Genomic DNA, 15,171 nt, shown 5'->3' with positions numbered 1-15,171 from the left:
TCATTGTTTCTTTCCCACCTCTGATTATTATCCTAATGGTACTTGTGAATATATTCATTAAATCCTAAAGAACTTCTCAGAAGCAAAATCCTGAGGCAAGGGCTTCCTTACCTCTAAAGTATAAGAATGTATGGGGGCCAGAGAGATAGCACAGCACGGCAGTAAGGCATTTGCCTTGCAAGCAGTGGACCCAGGACCAAGGGTGATTTGAATCCCGTCATCCCATATGGTCCCCGGTTCCTGCCAGGAGCGAACCAGGAGTAACAGAACCAGAAGTAGCCAACTGCCGGGCGTGACCCAAAAACCCAAAAAAAAAAAAAAAAAAAGAATGTATGAAGTGATAACAGAGTCTAAAGAAAAAAAAAAGAAAAAGGCATTTCTAACCCTAGAGTGGATTCTAAATTTTTTTCACTATTTGTTTCTTATTGTGTTTCCAATTCTCTACTTGCTCCAAGGAACCTCCTTCCTTGTATTTATAAATACACATAAAGGTGAGTGGTCATCCAGTGGTTTTTACCACAATGTTCCAGTTTTTAAAAAAAGTTTTCTATCTTTTCAAAAAAAAACAATTGAGGGGCTAGACTTCAAAGCCTATAGAACTGACAATCCTCAGGGACTAAGCAGCCTTCTGATCTCATTGTGCTTTGCCATGGGAATCCAAAACCCATGACCACCTTCTTTAATAAAATCATGTCATAAGCCAACCATACCTAGAATACTTCTTCCTTAGCATTGGTCTGCCTCACAGCATCAAAAGAGAATGTCAGATGACACAGACTTTACCACATAACATGGAGAATTTCTTGAGAATGTGAAAGCCCTTCTGAAAGAGTTGTGAAGTGTTCTAGGGCTTTCCAGTAATAATCTTTCCTTCCAGGGACAGTCAGTGTGACACTTACGGAAGGTGATCACCACCCTCCCACAGCCTCAATAATCTTCCCCTCCCCCAGGCCATGCTCTTGAGGAAAAGGTAGCATCCGGTCCTGACAGTAGAGTCTCCCTGATTTCCACTGCTCTCAGCAGGCCTGACGCACAACGAAACTGCAACCTCAAAAAATGCTGGGGGTGGGCAAGAGTGCAAGAAGGAAATACAGGTGAATACACGCAAATACACACCAAAGGAAAACATTTGTTTCTATTACATAATGGTACTTTCAGAGTTGGTGAAAAGTTCTGAATGAGATGAGATCTGGTGTTGAGCTGACCTAGCAGATCTGCTAGAGGGAAAATATGCATCACACCATAATGCCAACAAATTCCTGCAGAGGGCATTTAGAGCAAGGTGTGGAATGAAGATGGAAATATCACAAAATTCTAAGATACTAGCATAGAAAGTATTTTAGAAAAACAAGTCTTCAGAGATAGCTAAGATGCTTGCTTTGTATGTGGCCAACTAGGGTTTGATCCTCAACAACACAAATAGTTCCCTGACCACTGCCAAGAGTGATCCCTAAGCACAGCCCAATAGCCAACCCTCCCCCCAAAAAATAAATCTGTAAATAATCCTACACACTGAAGTAGAAAGAAAGAAAGACTGAAAATGTGCCTATATCAGGGGAAATCCTGAGCTCAAAATTACTCATTCTTCTGACACCTAAACCAGGACTCTTTCTACTATGGTTTGTCTTCTCTAGCCCTAAATATCCTTTGAATACTCTCTACTATGGTTTGTCTTCTCTAGCCCTAAATATCCTTTGAATACTATGTTTGAAAACTCATCCTGTTGCAAGGCTTCAAAGAGATATATCTTAATATAGCAACTTCAAAGTGGAAAACATCATCAGCCCCAATGCAAGTGTTATATACCAGGCAGCATTCACATGCTAATTCACATTGCCCAAGATCATACCAATAGTAAATTGAATAAGTCTTACTCTAAGGCTCATACTTTCTACCACAAAGACCAGCCTAGAGGTAAGATACTACATGTAGCTTCCAATAACTGAAACATTGGCCCATTGGGTGAAGGGTAAGTAGCAATATAAGGACAACTTCTTTGTTGTCAAAGATAAGTGGAGATAAAAGAGGCCCCAGAATAATCTTTAGGCTCTCTTTTGAGAAAGCAAAATAACTACTTGATAAAACTTTATATTGAAGTTTACCTTACTATCACAAGCAGTTTCTAAAAAGTCAAATTATAAAATTATAAAAAAGTAAAATTATAAAAATTCTCTTAACAATTTCAAGGGCCTCCCTTAAAATTTTTAAGAATATTTAAGTAAAATTATTTTAAGAATATTATGCCAGCTGCAACCATGCTCACAGATGCAGTTGCCATGTTTGAACTGGCTATATAGACTCGTTCTTTATTCAAACGATATATAAACCAAGCCTTGAATGATCGGGAACAATGGCCCAGGCAACAGAAAGTTGGTCATCTCAGGAGGAGAGGGTGGGCCAAGCTTCCACCCTAACAAAGCTATTCCTGCTGCCTCTCCCAGAATAACTATTTGCAATGGCCCTGCTTCAACACTGATCCTCTATAATTCCATTCAGGGATACCAATCTGACCAAACTTCATATACACCAGCTTTGTGGCTGTTATCACTGAGCTTTTTGGAGTGAGGATAGCCACCCCCTTCCCCATATCTTTGGAAGCTGAGTACATACCCTAAAAGTCATAGTATCAATAATAGTGCTTTGAATCTCTAGACAATTTTATTTGTTTATTGTTAATCCTTATAGAAACACACCAATTTAACAGAAAGGACAGCTAATAACAAGATCTGCCATTGTATTAATTACTTCCTGGAGATATAATAATTTTTGAAAATATGCTTGCTTCTGTACTTTTTTTCTTTTTTTTCTTTTTTAACTTTATTCTCTTTTATATTTTTCTATTTTTTCAATAACTTTTCTTTCACTTATCTGGAAACAAATAAATGTATTGTGATCAACTAGGTCAACTATGTGATACATTTTCTTTAAATAAATTAAAAAATTTTAAGAATATTTAATCATTGATGTAATTTAGTGCTTGTTATATTGAAAGACATTGGATATTAAGGAGTTCTTAGTTTAGCTCCAAAATAAAAAATAATATTCCATTCCATTTAGACTATAATCTGCCATATCCTGAGAAACAATCAAGGATCAAGCTTTAATTCAAACAATTAAAATTAAAATTGACAAAATTCCTAAAAAACTGACCAATGTATCAAAATAACTTCTAAACTTGCTATATCAACAAGAAGCAGTGTATGCCATTCAGATTTGCTTTGAGAAGCATTCTGTTCAATAAAATAAATGTTATTGATTTGATGGGCTAAATTTTGTCTAGCTAGAGTAATCTGCTTTTATTTTTAAGATTGTTCTGAATACTGTGAAAGAACAGGCCAGCAAAAGAGAAAGGATGATTTCTTAACTGCTCCTCATAATTGAAGGAAAACCAAAAAGAGAATTAAAAACTGGATATGGAAAGTAGAACCCAAATTAAGCCAGCAGTAGAGTTTTTCTAATAGTTCTCTGCTACCTGATTCTACCCAACACTTACAACCAGGCTAGAGGCCTGTCTGCCGTGGAGAAAGAGATTTACAATAATAGGCAGGGTACTGAAAGTCAGTCTCAAAACTCCTGAATTATCTGACTTGAAACCACAAACCTGAATATGAGACACCACAGCTTCCATGACATATGTGATGTTCATAAGAGCTGGTGCACTGAAGTCCTTCCCTGGACATTTGGAAACTTTGAATAAGAAGTCACTCACAGAGCCATAGGTTTCTCCCTTCTTACCCAGTCAGGTGCCTGTGGTGTATTGTCACTCCTTCCTTAAGTTCAAACTTTGATCACCCTTTGCCCTGTCATCCTTACCCAGATATTTCTGTAAAGTTAAGCCTTTTGAACTGACCCAGGGTAGTTCAATAGCCTTTGGGAGGCCCTAAATTTCCCAACAATATTGATGTGTAAAGCTGGATTTTCTTCAAATACTCAGTCAAAATACTATATCACAGTAGATATTTAAATTTAAATTTAATTTAATTTTAAATTTAAAACTTTTAAAAAATATTTATAGAAATTAGACAAATGGGGGCCAAAGAGATAGCACAGTGGTAGGCCATTTGCCTTGCACTTGGCCAACCCAGGACAGACCCGAGTTCAATCTCTGGCATCCCATATGATCTCCCGAACCCTCCAGGAGCAATTTCTGAGTGCAAAGCCAGGAGAAAAACTTGAGCACTGCTGCTGGGTGTGACCCAAAAACAAAGCAAAACAAGACAAGAAAATTGGTTTCAAAAAGGCTCTACTTCTCACTGAAAGTGTACTAACTTGTAAATAAAGCCATTTCCCATTTACAATTGTGAGTCATATTAACATAATACATTTTATTATTATTTTAAAATATCAGATTTTTCAATTTCTGTGTTAGTTTCTAATATAATAAGTATAATAGACATAGCTGACTATATTGATGGGGGATTTAGGACCACACTAAACATGTTTGCATGCTGGTTTTTTTTTTAATTATTATTGCACATGTATGACATTTACAGGGGAGGGTAGAATGAAAGTTCTGCACATAACATTCAGAAAAATAAAAACATCCTGATGTGGAACCAGAGATAGCAAAGTGGTAGAATGTTTGTCTTGCAAGCAGCCAATCCAGGATAGATGGTGGTTCAAATCACGGCATCTCGTATGGTCCCCTGTGCCTGACAGAGGCAATTTCTGAGCACAGAGCCAGGAGTAATCCCTGAGTACCTCTGGGTGCAACCCCCCCCCACCAATCCTGATGTATGCTACTATTTGAGGCTGGAATGTAAATGACTCACAGTGAAGTGGCACAAAATTCAGGAAGGAGGGAGCACCTGAGACTTCATATGTAAAGCAGATGTGCAAGTCAAAACCTTGTGGAAATATTTTGGGGACTGATAAAAATACAGAGCCTCTTACAGAATAAGTAATATATTAAAGGTAGTGACAGTGAAAGCAAAGTACCATATTAATTATGTTCAGCTACTCTGTTCAGGTCACAAAAACAGACCAACTCATATTTGTTAGGTTTGAAGTGTCAGCCATCCAGAGCAGATGTAAGAAAAAGTTCCCATAAAAGGACAAATCTAGATTTCAAAGACAAAAAACACATCAAAATGTGTTTCCTTCTTAGGAATCCACTAGTGATGTTATTACTAGTTTCCCAAATTTATTCAGTCTTTGTCACCTTTTTGAAAAAAAAAGTATTACTCAGTGAACTTCCAGAAACCATACAAGCAAACAAACAGAAAACATCCTCCATTTGTCCCCTGTTGTTCTGACATTACTTCTTCCCAGAAGAAGTGTCACCCATTTTGGGAAAGACTTCTAGATCATCTTGCACACAGAGCAAAACAGCTTTAATCCTGTATGACACCTGCTGTTCCGGCCCCTGTAAACCAGATTTATGAAAAGTTCAAGATTATTGCGTTCATCGCCTAAGGAAAATCCAAAGTGTTTGACTTAGTGTACCAGTTGCACAAGGGGAATTCCACATGCCTGTCCAGAAATCAGCCCTTCCGCTGTGGTTTGCAATATCTGCCGGCCTAATCCCAACAGGGCCCCTACCCAGGCACACGAGGGGATGTGATGCCAGACGCAGTATAATTGACCCAGACTGTTGCAGCTAAAAAGGTTATTCAAGGAAACACTAGAAATTTCAGGGTGGGGAAACTGTTGTACACACTAGATGTCTTGAATAATAAGAAATGAAACTCCTATTATCAGCCTTAAAACACCACTATGAGGGCCGGAGAGATAGCATGGAAGTAAGGCTTTTGCCTTGCATGCAGAAGGGCGGTGGTTTGAATCCTGGCATCCCACATGGTCTGACAAGCCTGTCAGGAGTGATTTCTGAGTGTAAAGCCAGGAGTAACTCCTGAGTGCTGCCAGGTGTGACCCAAAAACCAAAAACTAAAAAACAAAACAAAACAAAACAGAACAAAAAAAAACTCAAAAAACAACACCACTATGAATGGCAAGTAGGAGCCAGATTTCAAGGGATTCTTCATCAGGACCGTCATCTCCCTCACCACAGATAACACCATTCCACCTCTCTCCATGCTTCATTGACCTGCCTGCTCCCCACTGGGTAGCCCTGTTACCAGGAAATCCTGAGCTCAGATTCCTTCCTTTGTGACTCCACAGGGCTCCTTTCCCTCTCATAAGCATGACATAAAGAACGGCTGTGAATCTTGGACTAAAATGCCTTTGAATCTTTGAACTTCACATTCTTGCCTTCTCTCTGACATACTGCAAAAACAGAGGGAACAACGAGGAAAGAAAAACAGGTTCTACATGATATCTAAGTGTTGCTTGCCCTGCCCTCGTATTTCTCATTAGATGAAAAAAAAAAAACATACCCCCTTTTATTATTTATAAGCCACACTGTTTCTTTAGTTTGTAGCTGAAGTAGAAATTATGGAATATCTTTTATATCTTTTTATAAATTTTTATTAAATAGCTGCAAGATACAGCAATAAAAAGTTGTTGATAGTTGGGTTTTATTCAGACAATGTTCCAACACCTAGCCCTCACCAGTCTTCATTTCCTGCCACCAATTTAATTGAGGAATATCTTGAGGCAAGATGGGAAGATAGATATTCCTATCCGACAGTCTTCTCTGGTTTCTTTTTCTCAACTTCCTGGACAAAGAGTCCCTTCCAATTATTAAAAAGAATTTTAACTAAGTTGAACTTGTCCTCAGAACAAATGGTGATCAGAATGAGACCCCAGCCAATAACAAAGTTGCCTCTTTCTAACTTCTTTCACTACTCTTGTCTTGAACTAAAATCCAAAGTGTAATTTCCTAAGTAGATTGCTGTCATAATATCAGGTATGATTTCAGAATTTTTGTCAATAGAATCTTTACTGTTCCAATATTTTATAAAAGTAAAGAATCTCAACTTTTCCTAGACAATTCATCCCATTCTCTTGTATCATCTTAACATCAATCTTATGAGCTATTTTGATTTTTAATTAGGATATTTTATCCAGAAATTTGCCTATGACTGTCTAATCATTTAGATTATAAAATTTTGAGGTAAAATAAAAGATAAAGATTAAAAATTAATGAACAAATAATCAACTACTCAACAAATGGTTTAAGGTAGTTAGCTTTAAATTATAAAATAAATAAGGAAGTCAAAGTAGTCTTCAAAGGATTTATAGATATGAAAAGAGATAAATGGCTATTTCCCATTCCTTTCTCTTGCTATCTCATGTATGTATATGTTTCTCAAATAATGAGAAAATAGTGGAGATGCTAGCTGTTTTCCTGACCTCAAGTTGATCTCCTGGTCACATGTGAATGTTGGTTTAGGCCAGAGCATACTTACTTCCTTTAATTTTGTAAGATATTGTACGATATTCACCTCAACATAGGAAAGAAGATATTGTATACCTGGGGGTTTCTAACAGTCAGACCTTGTACTTGGCATCAGATACACAATGGCTAATAAAAACAACTTAATAAATAAACTTAATAAAACAGTTTAGGAAACTCACAGCTGATTGTAGAGACAAGTCACAAGGATAGTTGCGGTATCTGGCTATAGATTTAGGGAATGCCTAATAAATGAATGAGAGCACAGGGCCTGATATCAAACAAAGGAGCTAAGGATCCATGCTGCCTGCATCAGAAGGTCTCCTAGCCTCACAGGCATTCAAATCTCAACAATTTTGCCATGCTGAATTTGTGCCTGGCACATCCAATGCAACTTATGATTAGCTCTATTGGCTGACACAGGCTCAACCTAGAAATCCCAGGAGTCAAAAAAAAAAAGAGAGAGAGAGAGGGCCAGAGTGATAGCACTGTGGGTAGGGCATATACCTTGCAAGCGGTCGACCTGGGTTCAATCCTCAGTATACCATATGGTCCCCAAGTCTGCAAAGAGTGGTTTCTGAGCACAGAGCCAGGACTAACTCCTTAGCACTGCCTAGTGTGTCCTCTCCCAAATAAAAAGGAGACAAGTTAAAGAATGCAAAACATCGGCTACTAAATTCTCTAAATGCTTCCTGTGATGGCTAAGTTTAGTACTCTTAAATTTAGTGTAAATCTGACAAAAATAAAAACAATACCTCCATTCCTGTTTCTAAAAGGTGCTTTTTCTCATCACCGGTCTTAGACTTCTGCCTTGCTACTTCGAATAATTGGGAGGAGAGGCAGTCCCCTAATCCATATCCAAAAGGTACACCCATAAGTTAATTCTGGATTCTCTCACTTTTATTTTCCCCTCATTACATCTTGGTCCTGCTCCAGAATGCCTGTCCCCTCTGCTCTGGTAAGGAGTCCTTCTCCAGTGGGACAGGCTCTTACATGGTACCATTTGTAGTGTCCCATTGCTGATATATATAAGGACAAAAAAATAATATGTAAACTCGAATATCCTACATCTGGATCCATTATTTTCTGTCCCAAAGCCCAGTCATGTGAGCCCAAAAGTGTATGCGCTTGGAGACATGAAAAACAGACACAAATGTCAAGTGACTTATCCTGAATTTAAGGAGGGAAGAACCAGAACAAACAATACACCCTCTGCGCTTCCAACCAATTAAGATAATGGGAAAAATCCTATGGAAGGGCACTCAAGACACATACAAAGGATATCCAGAGAATTTCCAGATATCCAAAAAAGTGATGTTACTACTCCCATTCTTTCTAAAATGGGATTACATTCCTTGCCCTATTTGAGTACCTTCTTCCTCCCCCAACCCTCACTACATGCAATATCAGATCAGTCTGGGGGAATGGGAGAACGAATAGGTAAGAGAAAGAGACCTGCTGCCAAATCTTCATGTAGTTCTGATTTATTTGTTACTTCTTCATCCCCCCCCCATTTCAGGAAAGCAATAGCCATCTGCAATTAAAATAACACATAAACACTTTTTTCTCTCTTTTATTCATTGCAGAACTATTCACAATATCCCAAATCTGAAAACAATCAAAGTGTCTAAGAACAGATGGCTGAATGGAATTCTACTCAGCTCTAAGAACAGATGAGTTTTGTTGCTACGCGGATGGATCTGGAGAGTATCATGCCAAGTAAAGCCAAAAGGAGAGGAACAGATACAGAACAATCTCTCTCATACTTGGGATATAAAGAAGCATAGTATAGAAATAGCATAGGCCAAATGCAATATAACCTGAAAAGTGGTCTACAGAAATGAGTTTATATATTGGCAGGCTGACAGCAAAAAGTGGTGGTTAGGATACATTCTGGGAACATGGTAGAGGGAGATCAGTATTGGTAGTGGAATGCCCTAATTCTTAGTATATTGAAACCCAACTATGAAGGTCGTGGACCTCGTGAAGGACCACAATGATTTTAATAAAATAAAATAAAAATTTTTTTTTGTTTTGTTTTTGTTTTTGGGCCACACCCGGTGACGCTCAGGGGTTACTCCTGGCTATGCGCTCAGAAGTCGCTCCTGGCGTGGGGGACCATATGGGATGCCGGGGGATCGAACCGCGGTCCTTCCAAGGCTAGCGCAGGTAAGGCAGGCACCTTACCTCCAGCGCCACCGCCGGCCCCAATAAAATAAAATTTAAATAAAAAGAGATTTGTTTATCACGGTGGGATGACAGTGGGTAGAGGAGATGTTGGGTGGGAAGGAACATTTTAGTGGAGGGTGTGGTGGCAGAGCATTGTAAACACAAAACCCTATCATGAACAGTGTTATAGACAACAGTGCCTAAAAGTTTTTTTTTAAAAAATGAATTGAAGGGCCAGAGAGATAGCACAGAGGTAGGGTATTTGCCTTGCACACAGCCGATTTAAGAGAAACGATAGTTCAAATCCCGGCATCCCATATGGTTCCCATGCATGCCTGCCAGGAGCAATTTCTAAGCATAGAGCCAGGCATAACCCCTGAGCACTGCTGGGTGTGACCCAAAATTTAAAAAAAGAATTTAAAAAATTACTCTTATTTTATATAAACTTGTCTGAGTAGAAAGTTGTATAGTTGTACAGTGTTAGGGTGACTCAGACCTTAATTTCCTCATTCTGCGTCCAAGTGATCTTTTTCATGCAGCTTAACATTTCTGTGTTTCACTGGCACAGTGAACTTTGTAAATCATCCGTGTAACTTTGAAATCATTAGGTCACTGGGACTGACTTTCAGTAAGTACAACCTACTTATCCCAGCATTTCATAGTAAACAATTTAAGACGGTAAAAGAATGGACCTGATCATCTCATTGAACTTATAACTCAGGAGCCTAAAATTCAATCCACATTTCTCCCTAAGTTCTGAGAGACTAGCCTCTTCAGGAGGCAGATGAGGACAGAAAATGAAAGACTTACTGGGAGATTCAAGGCTATTTAACTCACACCCTTATTTCACTTGGGGAAATTAAGGCCCAAAAAGCTGAGATTACTCCTCAATTTAGAAAGAAGTTCTAAATGGGGTGTTCTGCGCAGGTGGAAAGGGGACTGTGTTATTTCCTGATCCTTCTGGATTATGGAATGGCCAGTTCACCCACGTCACTGTGACTTAAGTATACGCCAGAGGAATCCACAACACAGAGTCTTTGTGCACAGCACAGCTATTCGTCTCCGGAAATCAAGTTATTAATCAAGAGAAGTTGAACTTTTATTTTAAGAGAGAGGTGGCTCAGTTTAAAAATAGTCATAATGCAGAAGTTCAGTTTTCAACCATTAGTTTTGCTTACCATGCAAAATTTTAAACTTTAAGAGTAAGACGTTTAACAAATGCAAAAGTTGGAGAAGTCTACGTAAGGGAGGAGTTTTAATCAGAAAAAAAAATAGCTTGCCAGGAAACCTGTGACTCTGTGGCTTTTTATGAATGGGAGGCTTCATTGAACCCACAATATAAAAGGGGGACAAAGGAGATGATGGCCTTACACATCAGGGGCTTGCTCTTGCAAAACCAAACCACAAGGCTAACTCGAAGAAAGAAGATCCATCATGTTCAGCTCCGCACTGCTATGCTGCCTGGTCATGATGGCTGGGGTTGAAGTCTGCCAAACACATGGCACCCAGTCTGGGCACAACAACTGCACTAACTTTCTGACTAATCTGAACAACATGCTCAGGGAGCTCCACACGGCCTTCGGCAAGGTGAAGGAATTCTTTGTGAGTATGATGCCTTCCTATTCTGCCATCCTTCCTGTGATTACTCAAATGGGCATTCTACTAGAGCTTAAAGAATCCCTCTCTTCTTCACCTCCATCCTCAGGACTTATCCAAACAAATTTAAATTGTAAGAGTCCCTCGTGGAGCCAGGGGTTTAGTTAGTTATGCTACATAAGCTGATGTAGCCAACGTCAGGGAAAAGTCAATGCTCCAGAAATTCTAATAAAGTTTTCTGGACTCTGATGCTCCCTTGGCTATAAGAAATGAAAAAAGGTCTGATAGGAACCTCCCATACAGAAAGTGAGGAAACCAAAACTGCCTTTAACTTAGAGGGTTTCTGGATGTGAACGAGCATGGCCCGGTGAGATACAAAACCTGCCTTAGGAAGTATTGCCCTTGACACTTCCAAATTAGAGTTCTTGTCTGCAGAGGGACAAAGGCAAAGAGCTGAACAGGAGAAGAGATTTAGGGGACTGAGGACTGAGAAAGGTGACCTGTCAAAGTTGATATAGGGCTGGGGAAAAAAACAGGACCTGGTCAAGCTTCTGCCTTGTTTCATAATGGGCCAGATTTTTTTTAATTACTTGGTTTTAAGTAGGAAAACCTGATTTAACAAAGAGTTCCTGCAGCTATTATGCGTCCTATTTGGAACTCTCCCTTAACATTTTTGTGATTTATTAATTGAATCACATCAAGATACACATTTACAAAGTTGTTCGTGATTGAGCTCCAGTCATATAATGTTCTAACACCAATTTCTTTTCATTTTTAAATCAAGGCAGGTTTGACTAGATAGCAAAAAGTCTATTAATATTAACAACCAAATTTAGAAACAGGCCTGTTATGCTGGAAGGCTGGAGTAGGGAATGATGGCATGGGATGAACTCCGGAACATTGGTGAAGGAGGATGACATTGGTGGTAGGATTGGTCCTGAAACATTATATGTCTAGAAGCAAATTATGAATAACTTTGTAAATCACAATGGTTTAAATAAAAAAAAAAGTCTATTAATAAAAGGACACCAGAAAGACATTTCAAGTATTTCAGGTATTTTCCCAAACCTCAGGTTCATTCTCCTTTTTTGTTCATCTTGCAGCAAACAAGGGACAAAGTGAAAAGCTTGCTGCTGAATGAGTCGCTACGGGAAGATATTAGGGTAAGAACAGCCACCGAGGAAGCCGGAATGTGCTGCATGACAGAAAAGGGAATCTTCGTGCTATCAGGCTGGCTCTGCTTCCTTCACTTTGAAAAGGAGAAGTGGGAAGATGCTAATTCAGCACATGGCCAGCACCCATAGGGTTCAGTCCTGGAGGAAGGTGGCTGGTTAGAGAAATGTCTTTGGAGACAAAACTTTCTTCTGGAGCTTGCAATAGTTCTTCCTCCCATCATAACCCCTCTCCCTGTTTCTGCCCTTAGGGTTACCTGGGTTGCCACGTTTTGTTAGAGATGATCCATTTTTATCTAAAGGAGGTAATGCCCACAGCTGAGAAGCAGGATCCAGGCATCAAGCAGCATGTGATCTCCTTGGGGGAGAATTTGGAGATCCTCAGGCACAATCTGTACCAATGTGTGAGTAGCAAATCAGTTCTTTCCTTCAAAGATTCTTCTCAAAAGACCATTTCTTAACAAATTCAGAGGCACAAACTGGCTGGAGTGTTCTTGGGAGTTCCATCTCTTGCTCATTTCTCTCTGAACAGGGGTGGAGAGGGCTGCTAATCATTTACATGAATAGATTTGCAAACAGCTTTTTTGTTCTTTGTGAGTCATTTGTGGGTTAACATTTCTACCCACCTCCCTTGATGAAAGGGGCCCAGAGCTCCAGCCAAGGCTCCCTTGTCCCTTTAGACTTAGGGTGTGGGCCTAGCAAAAAGGACCAGAGGGTGAGGTCTGCCATGAGATAAAGCATTAGTAACCTCATATTCTCCACCTTCTGAAAGTAGAATTTTCACTCAAAGTGGAGCTCCACTGGCTAATAAAATTTTTCCCTGATATGTGAGATGGATCAAGCCAGTGTCTGTGAAATTATTTCTCCCAAATAATTTACTTCTCCAAGTAATCTGATCCCTTCAGTCACTAGTTTCTTTTGTTCTCTCACTGATTCTGGGAAGGAAGCTGGTCTCTATTTGCAAGAGAGGTCTATTTGTAAAGGCTTTGAACTACACTAAGACTGAATGATGAGAAAGCACAAAGAATAGTGTGCTTGCCTTGCACATGGCTAACCCATGTTCGATCCCCTGCATTCCATGGTCTCCTGAGCACCACAGGAGTGACTCCTGAGTGTAAGCCAGGAATAACCCCTGAGCATCCTCTGGTGTGTCCCCAAAATAAACAAAACAAAACAAAAAGAGGGTGTCTCTGTTCCTTATATACTTAGAACAAGTCCTCAGCAGCTGGGCCAGAGGAATAGAACAAAGAATGAATGAAGGCTCAACACTCCATTGGGCCCTGTGGTACTGGGGGGGGAGGGGGAAAGGAAGTTCCCAGATGGGAATTTTCATGAAAACAAACCAAACATCTCCAAGCGACTCCCTAAAATTGCATCACACTAAGCTGTTTCTTCTCCTTCCTGTGGGACCAAGTGAGGTAGTGTTCAGCTCTCCCTAGGAACTCTGTGAGTAAGCACTCAAGATGAGTCTTACTCATTTATCATGTAAACTTTTTGTCCCCCAAGTGCTATAAAGGAAGTAATCAATGTATTAACATTTTCTCTTTTCTTCCACAGCATCATTTTCTGCCCTGTAAAAATAAAAGCGACGCAGTTGATCAGGTGAAGAATGCCTTCAGAGAGGTAAGTACAGGTGGATATGACCCTTGTTCACTTCCCCAAAAAACTGAATTTACTTCTAAATAGGCCTATCTTATGTTCAGATGTAGTGTGGGAATCCAAAAAATGGTGTGACCTCCTCAGTCAGTGATGATGTGCTGCCTTGGTTATATTTGTTTTCTGTGAAGCGTCTTTAGGGGTTTCTAAATGACTCCACAACACCTTCATAGCCTTGTGAGTTCAGCCAGCCAGCCAACCTGTGAACAGCAAGCCAAGTTCTGGGGAGAGTGACAAAGGAAACAGAAAGTAGTGGGCTGGGAATCTAGGCTGAAACACACGTGCAGGAAGCTAACACATGAATGTGCACACACAAAGACACCAAGAGGCTCAGTTCAGACACCACAAAACTCAAAAGGGGAAAGCAAGAAGAGTTACCATTTTGAAATTAGAGCAATTAGAAAACAACTAAGTATTGAGAGAGGATATCAATTCTCAAAGTGTTATTTGCATCTGTCCATAAACCTTACAAACTTATTTTTCAGAAGCCATGTAGTCTTCTGGTGCTGAGAACAGCACTAGGCAGGATTCTCATCGCAGGAGACCTACATCCCCTAAGGGCAGGCAGAACAGAACCTTGGGGGGGGGGAGTAAAAATATAGAAAAACCTCCTTTCTCTCCTCTCACTATCTCTCATACAAGTTCTGTCTTATCATCAAACTGTGAATAAGCTTCATGTGAGCAGATGACATTTACAAATGTTGAAAAGGCACTGTTTCCCAGACTGTACTTGGCAAAGAGCATGTTCCTCTTAAAAGATTGATGCACTTTTTCTGAAACCAGCAGTTAGATCCCGTGTCTGTCCTTCATGCCCAACTCAACATTAAGTAAAGCATCTGAGCACCGGGCTCCTGCCTTATCAAAGAGGAGACACTAATGGGAATGTAATTGTTTATTATCTCCCTACACAGCTCCGAGATAAAGGAATCTACAAAGCCATGAGTGAATTTGACATCTTCATCAACTACATAAAAGAGTTCATTAATTTGAGAAGGCCACACTGAAACACCCATGGGAGCCCACATCCAGGAGAGTAACTCTGCTGGGCTCAAGAACAAACTGCAAATTCTCCAAATTTTGGTACAGGTCTCTGAACCAGCTCTTGGGACAGCTTAAGTACAGCTCTTAACTGTACTTCCCTCCTAGATATTATCTCTGATACCTCAATTACCATTTCTATTTATTTGCTGAGCTTCTCTGTGAACTATTTATAAAGAAGCCCATAATTATATTTTTTCGATATTTATTATTTTATCTGTGCTAATAAACTATGGTTGAGTG

General features: G+C 39.6%; 1 protein-coding gene across 1 annotated transcript; it reads left to right on the top strand.

Moving 5' to 3' along the window:
• Positions 1–10,900: 10,900 nt before the first annotated feature.
• Positions 10,901–14,894, top strand: IL10 (interleukin 10). The gene is made up of 5 exons (XM_049770996.1): positions 10,901–11,068; positions 12,166–12,225; positions 12,486–12,638; positions 13,792–13,857; positions 14,802–14,894. The coding sequence occupies exons 1-5, from the start codon at positions 10,901–10,903 to the stop codon at positions 14,892–14,894; spliced, it is 540 nt and encodes a 179-aa protein (XP_049626953.1).
• The last annotated feature ends 277 nt before the right edge of the window (positions 14,895–15,171 follow it).

This window comes from Suncus etruscus, chromosome 3, assembly GCF_024139225.1.
Source record: "Suncus etruscus isolate mSunEtr1 chromosome 3, mSunEtr1.pri.cur, whole genome shotgun sequence".
Classification (NCBI taxonomy): Eukaryota; Metazoa; Chordata; class Mammalia; order Eulipotyphla; family Soricidae; genus Suncus; species Suncus etruscus.
This window is presented reverse-complemented; position numbering and strand designations above follow the sequence as displayed.